This window comes from Giraffa tippelskirchi, chromosome Y (assembly GCF_054371585.1).
Source record: "Giraffa tippelskirchi isolate mGirTip1 chromosome Y, T2T-mGirTip1v1.2.pri, whole genome shotgun sequence".
Classification (NCBI taxonomy): domain Eukaryota; kingdom Metazoa; phylum Chordata; class Mammalia; order Artiodactyla; family Giraffidae; genus Giraffa; species Giraffa tippelskirchi.
In genome coordinates this window covers 11,577,015-11,595,792 of record NC_137290.1, presented here as the reverse complement: position 1 = coordinate 11,595,792, position 18,778 = coordinate 11,577,015, and the positions used below count along the sequence as shown (strand labels likewise).

Sequence of the window (18,778 nt, the reverse complement as noted above, 5' to 3'; positions counted from 1 at the left end):
CATCCTGGAATGTGAAGTCAAGTGAGTCTTAGAAAGCATCACGACGAACAAAGCCAGTGGAGGTGATGGAATTCCAGTGGAGCTATTTCAAATCCTGAAAGATGATGCTGTGAACGGGCTGCACTCGATATGCCAGTGAATCTGGAAACCTCAGCAGTGGTCACAGGACTGGAAAAGATCAGTTTTCGTTCCAATTCCAAAGAAAGGCAATGCCAACAATGATCAACCTACCACACAATTGCCCTCATCTCACATGCTAGTAAAGTAATGCTCAAAATTCTCCAAGCCAGGCTTCAGCAATAGGTGAACCGTGAACTTCCAGATGTTGAAGGTAGTGTTAGAAAAGGCAGAGGAACCAGAGATCAAATTGCCAACATCTGCTGGATCATCGAAAAAACAAGAGTACCAAAAAACATCTGTTTCTGCTTTATTGAGTATGCCAAAGCCTTTGACTGTGTGGATCACAATAAACTGTGGAAAATTCTGAAAGAGATGGGAATATCAGACCATCTGACCTGTCTCTTGAAAAACCTGTATGCAGGTCAGGAAGCAACACTTAGGACTGGACATGGAGCAACAGGCTGCTTCCAAATAGGAAAAGGAGTATGTCAAGGCTGTATATTGTCACCCTGCTCATTTAACTTCCATGCAGAGTCTATCATGAGAAATGTTGGGCTGGAAGAAACACAAGCTGGAATCAAGTTTGCCAGGAGAAATATCAGTCACCTCAGATATGCAGATGGCACCACCCTTATGGCAGAAAGTGAAGAAGAACTAACGAGCCTCTTGATGAAAGTGAAAGAGGAGAGTGAAAAAGGTGGCCTAAAGCTCAACATTCAGAAAAGTAAGATCATGGCATCTGGTCCCATTACGTCATGGGAAATAGATGGAGAAACAATGGAAACAGTGTCAGACTTCATTTTTTTGGGCTCCAAGATCACCACTGATGGTGATTGCAGCCATGAAATTAAAAGACGCTTACTGCTTGGAAGAAAGGTTATGGCCAACCTAGATAGCATTTTTAAAAGAAGAGACATTACTTTGCCAACAAAAGTCCATCTAATCAAGGCTATGGTTTTTCCAGTGGTCATGTATGGATGTGAGAGTTGGACGGTGAAGAAAGCTGAGCACCGCAGACTTGATGCTTTTGAACTGTGGTGTTGGAGAAGACTCTTGAGAGTCCCTTTGGCTGCAAGGAGATCCAATCAATCCATCCTAAAGGAGATCAATCCTGATTGTTCACTGGAAGGACTGATGTTGAAGCTGAAACTCCAATACTTTGGCCAGCTCATGCGAAGGGTTGACTCATTGGAAAAGACCCTAATGCTGGGTAGCATTGGGGCCAGGAGGAGAAGGGGATGACAGAGGATGAGATGGTTGGATATCATCACTGACTCAATGGACATGGGTTTGGGTAGACTCCGGAAGTTGGTGATGGACAGAGAGGCCTGGCGTGCTGCAATTCACAGGATCGCAAAGAGTTGGACATGCCTGAGTGACTGAACTGAACTGATAATAAGAAGAGAGAAGAGTTGTGTTTACTTATGATAGAAAAAATTCTTGATTTCTATAAGCCAAACATGGCCAACCTGAAAGTCATCTTCCCAGATTATTCTGAGAAGCTGCTCCAAGTTTTCAGCACGGTTTTATATATTGTCAGAACAAAGGCTGTCAGAAGGCTGAGTACTGAGGAATTGATATTTTGAACTGTGTTGCTGGAGAAAACTCATGAGAGTCCCTTGGACCGCAAGAAGATCAAACTAGTCAATCCTAAAGGAAATCAACCCTCAGTTCATTGGAATGAATGAAGCTGAAACTCCAATACTTTTGCCACCTGATGTGAACAACTGACTCTCTGGAAAAGACCCTAATGCTGGGAAAGATGGAAGGTGGGAGGAGAAGGGGTTGACAGAGGATGAGATGGTTGGATGGCATCACCAACTCGATGGACGTGAGTTTAGGCAAACTCGGGAAGATGGTGGACAGAGAAGCCTAGTGTGCTGTGGTCCATGATTTCACAGTGAGTCAGACATAACTCAGCCACTGCAAAACAACAGAACAAAAACATTAAACGAGTCAGGGGGGTTATATTTCTTCAGTGTTAAAAGAGAGACCAGCACATACATATCGAGTCAGTGTGGACCAGGCACCTGGGAAGGGAGTCTTCCTATCAAAGAAGAACAAACACTGGTGACCCAGAAGGAGGGTCCTTAATCTTTATTTTTAACATGGACACTATTTCTGGTCAAGGTGCCCTTTTCCTAAATAATTGAAGTAGATGTACAATGCATATAAGGGAGACCAAAAAGATTGTATTTTAGTTAGTTCGAGTTTGCTCAGACTCATGTCCATTGAGTCGGTGATGCCATGCAACCATCTCATCCTCTGTTTTCCCCTTCTCCTCCTGCCCTTAATCTTTCCCAGCATCAGGGTCTTTTCCAGCGAGTCAGTTCTTCGCATCAGGTGGCCAAAGTATTGGAGCATCGGCTTCAGCATCAGTCCTTCTAATGAATATTCAGGGTTGATTTCCTTTAGGAGGGACTGGTTTGGTCTCCTTGCTGTTCAGGGGACTCTCAGGAGTCGTCTTCAGCACCATGTATGAGACCTCGGCAAATTGTTTAACCTCTGTGTCTCATTTTTCTATCTGTGAAAGGGGGAATGATAAAATGGGTCCTGCCTCCTGGGGTGGTTGGGAGAATTAAGTGTCTCATATACAAAAGCACTCACTCAGGTTGGTATCTGACTCTCAGGAAGCAATATTTATTTATTTTTTGAAGATTTTTTTAAATGTGGACCATTTTTATTGCATTTTTTTCAATATTGGTTCTGTTTTATGGGGTTTATTTGGTCACAAGGCATGTGGGATTTTATCTCCCCGACCAGGCCTCAAACCTGCACCCCCTACATTGGAAGGGGAATTCTTAGGAAAGAACATCTAAATCCTTGTTGTCACTCTGCTGATGCAGTATCAGGGATTCAAGACTGAGGGGTCAAAGCGGCCAGCTTGGTGCTTCTGTTGCATGGGAGTCGGATCCGTCTTTGCTGTGGGGGTGGTCCTGTGCACTGCAGGAGGTTGACCAACATCCCCTGTCTCTACCCAAAAATGTCCGCAGTTGGTGCCACAGATCCCTTTTAGGGGGGCATGGCCATCCTTGTCTGAATAACCACTGTTCTACGTGAGATCCCCGTGAGTGGAGGCATGTCAGCCAGAGCTGTGAGACGGCAGGATGGAAATACTGCGGGCAGTGCTCGTGGAGATGCAGTTCCTAAAATCTCATCCTACCCCCGAAGCGATGCTTCCATGCCACTCAGCAGCCAAGCTGACGTCTCGCGTTGGCCGAGGCTCAAACCCAGGGTGTCTGCTCCCCTCCACTGCTTCAGATTATGATGCTTCTTAAGTTATGTATTTGCTTTTGGCTGCACAGGGTCTTCGTTGCTGCAAAAGGGCCTTCTTGAGTTGCAGCGAATGGGGGCTATCCTGGGGTTGCGATATGTGGCGTTCTCATGGCAGCGGCTTCTCTGTTGCATAGCATGGGCTCCAGGGTCCACAGGCTTCAGTAGTTAGAGCACACGGGCTCAGCAGTCGTGGCTGGCGCACGGGCTCAGCTGCCCTGCAGCATGTGGAATCTTCCCAGACCAGGGATCGAACCTGGGCCCCCGTCATTGGCAGGTGGATTCTTCACCACTGGACCCCCAGGGAAGTCCCCAGTCGTGATGTTTGCAGTATTGTTATTTATATTCATGAAGAGTCCATCCCACACAGTTTTGAGAAACACAGACTCACCCATTTGGAGACAGCAGTAGAGACACAGGGTTTTACATACCAGGCACGGTTCTCACAGTTACACCTGTACTAACTTTACTTACTCCTCATGATGATTCTCAGAGAAGGCAATGGCACCCCACTCCAGTACTCTTGCCTGGAAAATCCCATGGATGGAGGAGCCTGGCCGGCTGCAATCCACAGGGTCTCGAAGAGTCGGGCTGGACTGAGGGACTTCACTTTCACTTTTCACTTTCATGCGTTGGAGAAGGGAACGGCAACCCGCTCCAGTGTTCTTGCATGGAGAATCCCAGGGACAGGGGATACTGGTAGGCTGTGGTCCATAAGTTGGACACGAGTGAGCGACTTAGCAGCAGCAGCAGGATGACAATTCTATGGTGGGTGAGGGGACATTGTTATTCCTACATGTTGCAGATAAAGAAACCAAAGCACAGAGAGGTTAAGCAACTTGCCTAACGTCACACAGGTGGTACGTGGCTGGGCTAGGATTGAGCCTTGGAGGCGGGTATTTTACATGCACAGTGCCACTTCCTTTTCTTCTTCCCTCTGCTTGGTTAGGATCTTCCCAACCCAGGGAATGGACCCGAGTCTCTTGTCTTCCCGCGTTGGTGGGCAGGTTCTTTACCACCACCTGAGAAGCCCTTGATAGTTGAGTTAACTGCCAAGTCAAGAAGTTTAAATAACAACCTGGAATTTGGGTTCTCTTGAAAAGTATCAGAGAATCTGGCAGTGCTTGGTCCACCACCACCAGCTGGCAGAAGCTTGGAGCGGCCGCCTCATTGCAACAGATTCCGTTTCTCCAGAGCCCGCATCACTCCCTATTCTATCAATTGGCTGGATTCACTAATTCACTAATAATTCACTGGATGTCTTTGCCCAGCCTCTGCAGATATTAGATTTTCAGACTTCCAGCGAAGACAAATCACGCATGTGTGGTTTTGTCTGTCTGTTTCTTTTTGTTTGTTTTTTTAAGTGCCTAGCCTTACTAATCTTTAATTCAGTCCTGTCTATGTTACAGAGGATGGCTGATTTCAGTTTCCTTCCTGTGTGTGTGTGTGGGCATGCTCAGCAGCCTCCGACTTTTTGAGACCTTGGGGACTGTAGCCACCAGGCTCCCCTGTCCAGGGGATTCTCCAGGTGAGAATACTGGAGTGGGTTGCCATTTCCTCCTCCAGGATTCTTCCCGACCCAGCGAACAAACCTGTATCTCCTGCACTGGCAGGCAGATGCTTTACCACTGGGCCACATGTGTAGCCCCAGGACAGGGGAGGGATCCAGAAAGTCAGCCTCACAGGCTGAAGTTCCCTCACAGGCCTCACATTTTCCTTGTGGCTTTTGGAAATAAAGAAGTTTTCACTTATTGAGATCCGGGGAAGCCATTCCGGCTCATGCATGGGTTAACCTGATACTACATCAGCAGAATGATAACAAGGATTTAAATATCGTTTCTTAAGACTGCCCCTTCCAATGCAGGGGTGCAGGTTCAATCACTGTTCGGGGAGATAAAATCCCACATGCCTTGTTCAAAAAAAAGAAAACATAAAAGAGAACCAATATTGTATAAAAATTTCAATAAAAAATTTTAAAAATACTGGGAAAGATTGAAAGTGGGAGGAGAACGGGATGACAGAGGATGAGATGGTTGGATGGCATCATCAACCTGATGGACATGACTTTGAGTCAACTCTGGGAGTTGGTGGTGGACTGGGAGGCCTGGTGTGCTACAGTCTGTGTGGTCGTGAACAGTTGGACACGAATGAGCAACTGGACTCAACTGAACGGATATATATGTGAGTTAACCTATAGTTTTGCAGGCAGATTCTTTGTTGTCTGAGACATGAGGGAAGCCTATATATACTGGCAAGCTGCAGTCCATAGGGTCACAAAGGGCAGACAACTACCGAAGCGGCAGCACATATATATATATATAAGCGTTCATTTTTGTTTTTGTTTTAAAAAGTATAGTGAATTTACGATGTTGTATTAGTTTTGGGGGCACAGCAAAGTGATTCGGTTAGAAATAGGTAGGATTTTTCAGATTGGTTTTCATTACAGGATATTAGATAGAGCTCCCTGGGCTATGCAGCAGGACCTTATGTATTTTTGTATATAGCAGTTTGTATCTGCTAATCCCAAAGCCTAATTTATCCCTTCCCCAACCCCTTTCCCTTTTGGTAATTTTAAGTGTGTTTCCTATGTCTGCGAGTCTGTTTCTGTTTCCTAAGTCCATTTGTATGAGTTTCCATCTATAAGTTATATCATAAGGTAATTGTCTTTCTCTGCCTGACTTCTCTCAGTATGATAATCTCTAGGTCTATCCATGTTGCTGCAAATGGAATAATTTCATTCTTTTTGATGCCTTAGTGATACTCCATTGTGTATATGTACCACATCTTCTTTGTCCGTTCGTCTGCTGATGGACCCTGAGGTTTCTTCCATGTCTTGGCTGTTGTAAACAGTGCTGCTCTGAACATAGGGATGCGTGGAACTTTTCCAAGTAGAGTTTTCTTCAGAAACATGCCTGGGAGTGGGATTGCTGGCTCATACGATAGCTTTATTTTTAGTTTGTAAGGAACCTCCGCACTGTTCTCTAGAGTGACGGCACCAGTTTATATTCCCACCAACAGTGTGAGAGGTGTCATGAAACATCTTCGTACACACCCTCTGTTAGCTTAATACGCATTTCTACTGAGAATATACCCAAGAACAGGGTTGTTGGGGTTCGACATGCATATGTGCAGTTATGCCAGCCACCAATTTTCTCTTCTGAAGAGCAGCACCAATTCACACTTCCATAACAATGCACAAGAGTTCCAGGGGTTTCACCGCCTCACTGACTCTCCTGCTTTTCCTTTAATCAGTTGGAAGGATATGTGCTTGTACCCTTGGAGTCTGGTTTTTGAAGGCAAAACTTTTGAAATAAATTTCTCAAGATGAATAGATTATAAATATCCCCAAAATTGAAACTTCAAAAGTAGAAGGTAGAGAGAGAGAGGCTTTTTGTTTGTTTGTTTTAACGAATACACCTTGTTATGACTTGGGATTCTTGTGAAATGCATGTATTATCTTAAAGAGAAAACTCGCTCTATAATCTTCTAAACTGTTGAAGTGCTGAAGCTCATGGGTGATCATTTGACTTCTCAGAAACGAGTGGGTGCTTTCCTAAGTAACAGAGGGCTGGAAACTGGTGATAATCTTAAAGTCAGCCAGCACCAAAGAACTGTCATAAATATCTCATAAACGGTGAAGTCAACAATACCTGCATGCAAGGAAGAACTGGAAAAGATGCTGATTGAATCAACAACAGAAAAACCCTGGGGGAAGGGCACTGCAGGGGGAGGAAACAGCCAGTGCAAAGGCCCTGAATCAGGGTTTCTGTTGCTTGCCACCAAAGGAGTCTGATACAGAGGCTTGTTGTTGTTGTTTAACTGCTAAGTCCTGTTGGCACAGTCTCTGGAGTCAGCCTCCTTGGATTGGAATCCTGGCTTGGCTCCTTATGATCTGTGTGACCTGAAGCAAGCGACAGGAACTCTGTGCCTCTGTTCTCTTATCTCAGAAAGAGACAGAATAACAGAATTGGCCACGTGGTCGTGAGCATTAAGGGGATCAACATGTGTAAAGACACTGGGTTGGTGCCTACTGCATGGTCAATACCCAAGAAAACGTCCTCATTCTAATTATCTGCATAACAAAAAAAGAGGGGAGGAGATTCTGGTCCATGGAGGAGAACTACATCTTGGGGCTTTGAGAGTAGGCCACTGTGAGCAGCAGTGAGTGTGTGGGCGGGCGTGCCTTGGGGTTCACTGTGTATCTGAAGATGGCACAGGGCGGGCCCCCAGGGCCCAGACATCAGTGCCACCCCCCCACCCCCGGGCATCCAGGCCCTTGGGTCTCCGCGGCTCGGCAGTATAACACGGTTCTTGGTTCTTCCCCGTCAACCCCACCTGCCTCCTGGAAGACCTGGGCCCGGGCCGGGTCGAGGTCGGAGAGGGGAAGGGGCGCTGGGGGCGGGGGGCCCAGGTGGAACCCCCGCCAGGGAGACAATATTCCAGGGACGCTGGGCTCACACAGCAGGTATGAGAACAACATTTCCAACCCTCCAACCCTGGTAATAAAACCACAGCCAGCACTAGCACTTGCTCTCTGTTTTGGGCACTGTTGTAACCACCGATCCGATCTGAGTCCCTGTGGGCCGGGGCGGGGTCGGTGGTCTGGAGCCGCTCCTTCCGTGCTTTTGTCCAGGGTGCCCCAGGCGGGTTTTCCGGGAACCCATCGCCCACACCGTCCCCGCGGGACGCCAGGAAGTGGCGCGGGACAAGCCCGCCCCGACTCGGTGCCTCTGGGCAGCCCAGAGCCAAGTCGCTGCCGGGGCTCCGAAGGGTCTGCGCCATCCGGGCGAGTGTGCAGTGCGGGGCGGCGGGCGAAGGGCCGCGGGCTGGCGCTGCGGGGTCGCCGCGGGGAGGGCGGAGGCGGCCCGCCCGGAGGTGCGGGTGCGTTCCGGCGGCGGGGCGCGGGCGCGCGCGCCGAGGAGCCCCCCGAGGAGCCCGCGGCTCCCCGAGGGCGGCCGCAGTCCTCAGACCCTTCTGAGGCGCGAGGCGGGCGATTCGTGGTCCGAGGGCTCCTCGGGCCGCCGGGAAGAGAGCAGGCTGGAGGGCAGCGAGGAGGACTGGGCCGTATGGGTGAGGGCCTGGCTGGGCCTCCTCCCTGGGCAGGTGCAGGAGGAGCAGGCGCCCGGCCCGAAGACGCCAGGAGGTAGGAGCGCGGGTCTGCGGGCCGCGCGGCTCCCGTGGGGGACGAGGCGCTCTGGGGAGGCGGCAGGGCCGGGGCCTCCTTACGGGACGGCCGGAGGCAGCTCAGGAGGCTGACTCGGGGGAGCCTAGACGGGGGCCTGGGGGAGTAAGGAGGGGCGTGCAACCCCTCCGGAGCCTTTCGGGGGCACCAGAGCAAGCTGGCGAGAAGCGTGCTTGCCGGAGCGTTATGGAGCCTCGTGTGTCTCCGCGCCCGCGCCTGCGGCCGGCGGGTGCCTGGAGCGCGCCGGGGACGCGCATCTGACGGGGGCGACCTCTGGGGGAGACCGGGCGTCGGCCCCCGGGTCCAGCCCTAGGCGATCCTGTGTCTGGAGGCCTATTCCGGCTTTGCAAACGTGTCTGCCAAGGCGTCTGTGTCTTTACGTCCCGGTGTCCAAAGTGTCTGTTTGAAAATAGGTGTTTCTGCAAGTCCGTACATGCGTGTGTCTGTGTGTGTATCTGCCCGGATTGTCTGCTCTTTCAAGCTCCACGAACCTAAACCTGAACGTTTGTGTGTGTGGATCTGTGAGCGGGTCTTAGCGTTTCCAAAAGGCCCGCGAGCTGAAGGGGTGACTCTGATTTTCCAGGAATGTCTGTGACTGCGGTGTGGGTGTGGGTATGTGTGTGTCTGTGTGCACGGCTGGGTGTCTCCGAGGGTGTCTGAGAGAGACACGCCAGGGTTTCTCTCTGCTTATCTGTGTGATTTGATTTCCTAGTAGGTTTCACTGTTTACCAAGCCTGTAAGTCCAAAGGAGTGATTGTGAGGTTTAAAAACACCATCTGGAGAGAGTGTAAAGGCGAGTGAACCTGTGGGCAGGGGTGGGGGTGGTCTGAGAGGGGAGGCCTCTGGGGGATGGGTCCCCAGGTGAGACTGGGGGTTGAGCCTGGGGTGTCAGACAGAGGTGGTCTGGGTGTCCCATAGAGTGTCCTTTCAGATTGAATTGTGCAAATATGTGTGTCCTGAGTGTGTGTGCCTGGAAGTGCCCAGTATTTGAAGCTGTGTGTATCTGCATGTCTGTGTGTGTGTGTGTGCGCGCACGCGTGCCTGAGCGTTCCTGAACCTCACAATGTGTTACTGCCCATTTGCGTGTGTTTCAGGATCTACAAGTGCAAAGTGTGTCTTTATTTGCACACGTGGGACTCTGGGGCCAGGGGTGTGGCTGGGAGTTGTTGAGAGTGTCCCCCTGTGAGTCCCGAGCAGGGGGTCAGCTCGCGGGAGGGAGTCACTGTGTGTCTGTAATCCTGCAGGACCCCCACCCCTGGGTCTCTGAAGCTTGAGCCTCTGTGCCTTTCCCAGGAAGGCCTGGCCCCACAGTGGGGGAGGGGCGCTGGGCGAGGGGCCAGGCACTGAGGTCCAGTAGGGACAGCTCATAGGAGGGACAGTGATGCTGGCAGGCTGGGGGTCTTCCTGGAGGAAGAGGCCCGGGACCCTCCCCACGAATAATGGAATTGCGGTGAACATTCCGACGCCTGTGCGGGTGTCAGAGACCCTGTTAACCTCTTGACTTAATATCTGGGGGTTGGGGCGGGGACGGGGGCCTTGTGTGACTGGGCTATCCAGCCGCATTCATTCTCTCGCGTTTGTCCACAGGCTCCGCGGGCATCCCCAGAGCCAGCCCTGTCCGGGCGTCAAGCAAAGGCACTGGGACCCATCCCGTCTACGCCCAGGGTGGAAGACCCAGGTCGCAATGATAGTCTCGAGGTCAGTTCCTTGGCCACGGTCCTGAAGGGTCTCCAACTTTCATGTTCAGGCAGGATGGTGCTGCGGGGTCTCCGCGGGGAGCGTGGGGTAGGGGCACCCGGGGAGGATGTGCGGGGGCCTCCTGGGGAGTGGGGTGCAGGGGCGGGACCTGGGGGCCACTGAGACCCAATGGGGAGGGCGGTGGCGCCCCTTGAGGAACCAGGCCTCCCTGAGGGCCATCTCACCTTCTGAGCCTCCCGGCCCCTCCCAAGTCTGAGTGTTTCTGGGGTCACCAGGAGGAGCCACGACTGCAGTGGTCAGAGGAGGCTGGGGTATCTGCAAGAGGGGATGGCGGTGACCACCCACAGGACAGCGGAGGGGGAGCTGGGTCCTGGTCCCCAGGTTTTAGGGAGCGCAAGGGACAGACCTGTGGACTTGTTAGTTTGGGGGAGGAGGCGGGACTTTGTGCAGGACACAGGAGAGATCAGGTGGGAATCACGGGTCCAGGCACAGCCCTGACCAAAGAGAAGATTGAGAAATTGTCTCTGGGGGGAGCCTGTTGGGACAAATAGGGACAGAGAAACTTCTGGAGGCATATGGAGGTCCTCGGAGGATGGCTGTGATGATGTGCTGCTAACTACAGCCGTCGGAAATGGGCTTGGCGACCTCCAGGGACTTTGGGGGTCGTGTCTGGTTTTGGGGGTCAGGGTGCCTCTCTGAGGGGCAGCCTCTGGGGCAGGGGCCAGGCCCGGGTGGGCCGGGGTCAGTGGGCGGGGACGGTGGGCACAGGGCAGCTTGTGTCAGAGGGGCGGCCTCCGGGGGAGGCGCCGGGGCTGGGGGGCCAGGCTCAGCCGGAGGGGACGGTGGGCACACAGCTCTTATGTCTTCCCCTCTGGGGCTGCAGGGCAGTGTGTCTGCCTGCGGCTCTCGGTTCTTTCCAATAAACTTCTGGGTGCACCTGGTGCCCCAGATGCTTGGAGCACGTCATGGAGAGCCAGAGTGCGTGAGAGGACCCGAGGGGGTCTCCCCGTTCCTGGGGGGTTGTCCCAGCTCTGAGGGTCCTGGAGGGCTGCCCCAGTTCTGAAGCCCACATGCCCTACTGACCAGCACCTTGTCCCTGTGCCTCAGCTGCTTGGTGACCCAGGGGCCTTTTCCCTCCCGCAGGGTTTCTCTCCCCCAGACAACCTGGCCCAGAACAAGGCCCTGGACTGATGAGGGAGAGATCAGAGGTCAGAGGTCAGGCTGGAGGGTCCCAGGGTTAGAGACAGTGATCCAGGGAAGGTGCGTGGGAGACGGTGGGGGGGAGGCCTCCTGACCCACCCCTGCCACCAACAGCGATAGAGTTGGATCCGACACGGGACTGCCTGAGTCTGGGTCAGACTGTGTTCTCAACACTTGACATGCATTTAATTCTATGTAATCCTCACGTTTCATCATTCTGCTCATTTTGTGGATGGGAAAGCTGACAGCACAAGAGGTTAAATACCCCCAAACTGGGGCATCCCAGGTAAAACACATGATAAATACTTAAATTGAAATTTCAGGTGAAGAATGAATTACCTTTTAGTACAAGTACATCGAACGTAGTCCATGGGACATGCCAATACTGAAACACAGTTTAGCAGAATAAACACAAAATGAATTTTTATGTCATGAAGGACACGACCCATGCAGTGTTTGGAGATAGTTATTCTAAAAAACGATCTGTGTGTCTGAAACTCAAATCTCAGTGTGCTGTGCTTTCTTGTGCTGTTGGTAAACCTTGAGCTCTCTCAGCTAGTGACTGGCCGGCTGGAATCCCCCCAGTTCTCACCCCCAGACACGCTGGCCCAAGTCCTGCCCAGGGCAATGCTGGCCGGAGGTGAGGACCCCACACTGAGCCTGTGCAGAGAAGCCTCCCTGCAGGGCCGGCCCCTCCCCCGGGCTGTGCTGGGGGGTCTGGGGCTCAGCCCCTCCCATTGACCACAGTCCTGATGTGGACCTGGATGGCCCCGAGGACAGGGAGGGGAGGGCCTGTCTGAACCCCTCGGTCAGACTGCCTGGTAGCCCTGGGAAGGAGCTGAAAGACAGCCCTGGGAATGCCCCAGGAGTGCAATTACTGAGTGCCTGCTGTATGCCAGACTCCTGAGGCCCTTTTGATTCCCACTTAGCCAAGCTGCAGCTTCCTGTCCCCAGCACTTTATGTCACAGGTTTTCTAGTTTTAGAGGGGGTAAGTCCCAGGTACCACGAGCCCTGCCCCTGTCCTTGCCAGGCTCCATTACAACCGTTCTCCCCAGATCACATGCTGGGCTTTGGACAGAACCAGGAGGGAGGCATTGTCAACACGTCCCCTTGGTTCCTTGGATGTTGGGGACCTGGAGACATGCGGAGGGGATGGAGCTGTCTGAGTGCACCTGACCTCTGGGTTCACACCCGGGCCCCCTGGCTCTGCCACCCAGGCACTGACTGCTGTCTCTCCTGTTCACAGGGAGCAGCAGTGGAGTCACCATGCTGCCTCTGAACACCAGCAGGGGCCAGGAAAGGGAGGAGGTGCAGACCAGGCCTCCACAGAGACGAGGTGAGACACACGTGGGGCGGAAACTGTGGGCAGGCAGGAGTGGGGAGGGCCTCAGGGAAAGGCTGATGGGGAAGGGATGACCCTGAAGACTGCCCCCAACCCCAAGTATCTCCCACTGGCTCCTCTTAAGGAGGGGGGGCCTGGGGACACCCAGTCATTGTAGCTGACGTGATGATGGTACGCCAGATATTGCCGGAATCCACCATGTCTTTCCCCCCGTATTTTATCAAATCTGTCGGAGCCTATGACCATCACACAAAACAACAGGCCTGCCTCTCCGTCGCTCAGCTTTGTAGTTCCTTCCCCAGACATAGCTACTTTCTAGCTCCTTGTCCAGCTTTCTAGAATGTTCTATGCTCACTCATGGAGAAAAGGATGTGTATGTATCTGTTACTGTGTATTTATGTCTGATATACGGGTGCATACTACACATGCAACTTTCATTCATACTGGGTCTTGTTTCATTTAGTTCTGATCTGACACTGAGAATCTTCCAGTCACAGTCCCAAGTCTTTCCACACATCCAGTCACACATGCTTCACAGTGAGGGAGGGACAGAAATTACCGCCTTTTCAGTTGGGAAATCTGAAGGGTGACAAGTGTGAATCATCAGCTCACAGTGGGATCGGAACCCTGGCCATCTGGCCTGGGGGTCTTTGACCTTAAGCACTGTGTCCCCTGTCCATCTCGAGGGCTCTCCCCCTCAGGATGCCTGGTTTGTGTTCCAGCTGCCTGGGATTCCACAGTCTCTCTGTGCTATGTGTGTGTGCTCAGTTGCTTCGGTCATGTCCGACTCTTTGCTGCCCTTCAGACTGTAACCCTGCCAAGGTCCTCTGTCCATGGAATCCTCCAGGCAAGAATACTGGGGTGGGTTCCCATTTCCTTCTCCCAGGGATCTTCCTGGATCCAGGGATTGAACCCAGGTCTCCTGTGTCTCCTGCACTGGCAGGCAGATTCTTTACCACTGAGCCATCAGGGAAGCTTAACCAGGTTCGTGCAGGTGGCCATTTGGGTTATTCCCAGTGTTTGATGATGACAATATATGCAAGTAGAAACAGGACTCTACTTGGGTCACATTACACAGGGGAGTGGATCCAGGACCATATGTTTAGAAAGGGAGATGGCAGTGTCCGAGGGGACGTTTGCACAGGTGGCCTGGATGCTCCTCCAGAGAGAGGCCAGGAGTGGAGGAGTGTGTAAGGAAATAGATGGATTTGTGCGCAGCTTTGAAATAGCAGGAACTTTGACTCCAAATTGACATGTCTGTCTTCTTCGAGGAAACTCTAGTGTTTTCTGGAGAGATGTGCCCCACTGGCACCTGCATATCAGCTGTGCCTTCCTCCTGGGCACGGGCGCCCCAGGGCGTCACTATCTCCAGAGCTCCTGTTGTCTAACTCTAGCCTCTCCACTCACTGACAAGCCCTGTCTGTTCCCTGGGGACCTTCAGGATGCAACTTCATGCATCTCTGCAGGCACTGCTGTGCAAACTCCCACAAGGGTCCTAAGCTCTCTGTTTCCTTATTGCTAAGTTGGGGTTATATAGTGCCCATCTCAGAGAGTTATTATGAACAGCCAAACAAGCTAATGCCTGCAAAACACTTAAAAGCACACCTGACACATAACAGGTACTCCACAGGTATTAGCCGTCTTCACTGGTTTCCTGATGAGCATCTTATTATTATCGAGTTTCTCAAGCCTCAGCGGGTGAGATAGCCTCATGCCTCTTTCTTCTTCGCTCAGCCCTGCCTTTTGAGAGCACTACCAGTCGGCAAAGGGGGCCCACCGGAAAGAACGCAAGAGTGTCAGCCAAACGGGCGCCGACGTGTGGCATGGTGGGTCTAGTTGTTTTCTCCTTTGCCCAGAGAACCCTGGGCCTGAGAGGTCAGGCTTATCGGCCAGCCTCTCCGCCCAGCAGAGACCCTTGGGTGCCTGGGTGCCCTGTGCCCCTCCGCCGTCCCAGATGGGACCCCTTCCTGTGGAGGGGATGGTTTTCCTTGAGGGTGCTGCCCTCTTTCCTGCCTCCTTCTCTTTGCTGATTCCAACCTCTGCTCCTGTGTCACCTCCTTCATGAAGCCGCCCTTGACACTGCCTCCCCGATGCCTTGCCTTGCTGAGTTTCTTCAGCACTATTACTGCTACTTGAGATTACACTGTGTATCTATTTGCTCCTAATCTGTCTCCCTTAGGAGAGTAGTTCAGGGGGAGGATGCCAGCAGGAACCCCCATGTTGTTCAGTGACACATCCCCTGTCTAGATCAGGTGTAACCGGTGTCAGGCTCTGTATACACACGGGCTGATTAAATGAAGGAATGAATTCGGGAACGGTCCCTCCTGTGGAGGCAAGCATGGCCTTGTCTACCTGGGTACCATTCTTCTTTTTCCTACTAACCACTTTGACTTTTCCGGGGAGACCACATGTCTCCATGCTCTTTGGATGGATCTGATCCCATCCTCAGACCAGCTCCTGGTCCGCCCCGACCAATCAGAGCCGGCGGTGCCAAGGTTCCCTGTGATTGTACCTGGGCTGGGCACGTGACTCACCCTTGGCCAACGAGGCATCTGCTCTGTCTCTGGGCTTCTTAACAGGCCAGAAGGGAGCCTGGAGGGACCCTGGTGAGAACCAGGGGCAGCCGTGAGGAGGAGTGAGGGGAGGCCCTGTGTCAGATGCCTGCGAGAATGTCTTTCCTATTAGTGCCTGTAGCACTCCTGGGAAGGACTCCTTAGAAATCACATTGGAAAAGAACGTGAGAGTCACAGACGGTGTAAAGATCACCCAAATTCGCCAATTGCTAACATTTTCTCTGTTTGTGTATTTTCTTTAACAAAATGTAATATATATGTATATTTATTGCAGTATATCTACACATAATATACCTAAGTGTGTATCGCCTGAGAAATGCAATATTCTGTTATTTAAGGGTGGGGCTATGGTCACCTTCCTGCATTCAGCCCTGACACACACTTCATCTTATCCCTGTATCGGTTTTGATATTAATAATATGCTCCATACTGTCCATTTGGCATTCTTTTCCCTCCAACACTAGGTCTAGTTGTGTATGCAGGGGTTGTATTTAGTAACGTATCTGTAGTTTTGTTTATGCTAGACAGTCTCCTAAGCCTTGTTTGCCTTTTATGAAGGCATTTTGAAGTCCAGAGTCACCCCCATCCCATATTGTGGTTTATTGGTTGCATTTTTGGCCATCTCCCTATGAATGAAATTCAGGATAAGCTCTGATCTCTGGAGCACCACCTAAGTGATGCCGTGTCCTTCTCAGAACATCACATTTTGATGCACATGAGGTCTGTGCGCCATCACTGGTGATGTGAATTTTGAGCCATTGGGCCAAGATGCTTGTCCCCGTTCTTTGCTGAATAAGATCTGACTTTCCCCTTTCTAATAGGGACTCATTGGAGAGACACTTGTAGATGCACTAAATAACCTAGAAGCAGAGAGAATTCTGACTGTGCCTTCCAGGCCCTTGCTCACCTGTGTCCTCCACAGAACCAGTCATGAACTGAGGTGATGCAGGACCCTAATGGCCCCAGGCCAAGTCAGCTGACCATGGGAATGCAATGGGAAGGCGATCCCTCCCTTTCCCCAAACCTGGAGAACACAAGGAAGGGATGAGGTGGTGATTCTCCTCCAGAGGCGGTTTGCCCCTCAGGGGACGCCTTCAATGTCTGGAAACATTTTTGTTTGTGACAATTGAAGGGGTCGTGCTAATGGCATCCAGTGACCAGGAATGCTGCTTAGCATTTCTGCAATGCTCAGGACACCCCTGCCCCACCCATCGCAAGAAGGATCTGGACCCCAAATGTCCCAAGTGGGAAGGGCTGATAACCTGGGAACAGGAGAAGGACAGTTCTGCAGAGGTGAGGGCACCGTGTGGAGGGAACACTGTCCTGCCCACCCCAAGCCTCCCAGCTGGCATCCCAGCCCTCTGAGGCTAAGGGCCCCAACTCCAGGGTCTCAGCGCTGGGTTCAAACCCAGCTTCAGCCACTACCAGCTGTGGGACCCGGGACCAGTTCCTGAACTCCTCTGTGGCTCAGTTTCCTCATTTGTGAAACAGGGCAGTAGGAACCCCACATGGGATTACTAGGACAATGAAACGAGTTCACATCTGTGCCACGCTTACCTGGAAAAATGGGCTTCCCAGGTGGTGCCAGTGGTAAAGAACCCATCTGCCAGTACAGGAGACACAGGTTTGATCCCTGGGTTGGGAGGATCCCCTGGAGGAGGGCATGGCAACCCACTCCCGTATCCTTGCCTGGAGAATCAAGAAGGTTATGTACTCACTTCTAATCCTGAGTGCCGCATGCTCCCAACCTATTCGTCTGATCAAATGTCAGAGTGGGAACGCTTACCAGGGCCTCCCTACCCCTATTTCCTCATCTGCAGGATGGAGAAATAGGATCAGAGGCCACCTCGTGAGGATTAAATGGGACCTGACATGTCATTCAGGCTGAAGCGTCCTAAACGCTCAAAAACCGCGGGATGGAAATAGTAGTCCTCCCAGAAATTACTACAGCTTCAATACTGCCAGCACTGTGGGTGAAGCTTTCTGTTGGGAAGAAGTGTTTAATTTTTTAGGAAAGCAGATGGTTTTAAGAAAATCAGCAAAGCAAACATTGTCACAGCTGAGGGCTTTCCAGCTCTCACAAAGCGGCAAACTTTGTTACATTTAATGATCCATTTTTGGATTACTTTGTTCAGTCCTTATGCACCTCTGTGAGGGATCGGTTACTTATCGTCCATTATACAGAAATGCAAACTGCGGCCAGGGAAGGTCAGGTTATCTGCCTCAGGATCCCCAGGTGTACTGGGCGAAGAAGGAATTCAACCCCAGGTGGGTCGCCCCTGAAGTCCATGCTCAGCTCCTCAAACTAAGGGGGGGGGCCCTCACCCCTGGGCACTAAAGTTCTTCTCTCTCCTCTCTGTGGTCTTTCTTTCCTTCCAGCTGGGTTTTTGCTTCACCTTCTACATGGATTCGAGCGACTCCGAGTTTGACTCACAACCTTCTCCTGTAAGTTTGAGAGCTGGCCCGAAGTACACCTCCCCTTCGAAGCCTTGTGCAAAGTATCAGGAGATCCAAGCCTGGGAGTGTCCCCTTGTGGTCTCAACGTCCTCTACATCTCCTGAAACCTGAGGTCCCCCCGGCCTCCCGCTCCAGGCCACCCGCATGCCCCCCTATCATGCATGCTGGGCTACTGTCATGTGAAACCCCCAATATGGCGGCTTCAATGAACCCAACTTGCTGTCTCTCCCAAGGCTGTGGTCTGTGTGTGAAACTCCCAGGGCTGGGGCGGTGCAGCTCTGTGGAGTTGGGCAGCCAAGGTCCTTTGACCTTGGTGCTCTGTGCCACGTGTCTGGAGGGGGCTCACCCCCTACACTCAGTCCAGTTTCTGGTTCCAGGGAAAGTAGGGGGATGAGAAGAGGGGAAGACATGCTTCAGTCCTTCAAAGGGCGACTCCTACAAGAAACCCAGATCACTGTTCCTCACCTCTCGTTGGCCAGAGCGGGTCACATGGCGACATGCAGTTGTAACGGATGCTGGGAAGTGTAGTCCCTAGCTCGGCAATCCTGTGTCACCTAATAGCTGCCATCACTAGAGGAAAGTTGTGTCTGTACTTAGTGCAACTCCGCGACCCCGTGGACTGTAGCCCACCAGGCTCCTCTGTCCATGGGTTTTTCCAGGCAACAATAGTAGAGTGGGCTGCCATCCCCTTCTCCAGGGGATCTTCCCGACCCAGGGATTGGACCTGCATCTCTTGTGTCTCCTGCATTGCAGGCAGATTCTTTACCCACTGAGCCATCAGGGAAGCCCTTTTATAGCAAAGGAGAATGGCTATGGTTTCCACCACTGACGAGATCTGTTATGTTTCATGTTTATGTTGATCTGTTATGATTTATCCCCAGCCACCAGGCTGTGCTGAATCCAGGAGTGAATAAAGTTATTCTTTAGTTCTG

General features: G+C 51.9%; 1 protein-coding gene and 1 pseudogene across 1 annotated transcript; one reads left to right on the top strand and one right to left on the bottom strand.

Annotated features, from left to right (window-relative positions):
• Positions 1 to 8,175, bottom strand: part of LOC145537703 (uncharacterized) — a 70,638-nt pseudogene extending 62,463 nt beyond the window's left edge.
• A 200-nt stretch (positions 8,176 to 8,375) lies between these two features.
• Positions 8,376 to 18,778, top strand: LOC145537579 (uncharacterized). The gene is made up of 5 exons (XM_081568274.1): positions 8,376 to 8,536; positions 10,163 to 10,273; positions 12,721 to 12,810; positions 17,574 to 17,657; positions 17,769 to 18,778. The coding sequence occupies exons 1-5, from the start codon at positions 8,460 to 8,462 to the stop codon at positions 17,836 to 17,838; spliced, it is 432 nt and encodes a 143-aa protein (XP_081424400.1). The 5' UTR covers positions 8,376 to 8,459; the 3' UTR covers positions 17,839 to 18,778.

Excerpts from the sequence above, each read along its gene's own strand:
- LOC145537579 (XM_081568274.1), top strand. The coding sequence starts at position 8,460 with ATGGGTGAGGGCCTGGCTGGGCCTCCTCCCTGGGCAGGTGCAGGAGGA. Across the intron at positions 8,537-10,162 it reads CGGCCCGAAGACGCCAGGAG|GCTCCGCGGGCATCCCCAGA; the intron begins GTAGGAGCGCGG and ends GTTTGTCCACAG. Across the intron at positions 17,658-17,768 it reads AAGAAGGAATTCAACCCCAG|CTGGGTTTTTGCTTCACCTT; the intron begins GTGGGTCGCCCC and ends CTTTCCTTCCAG.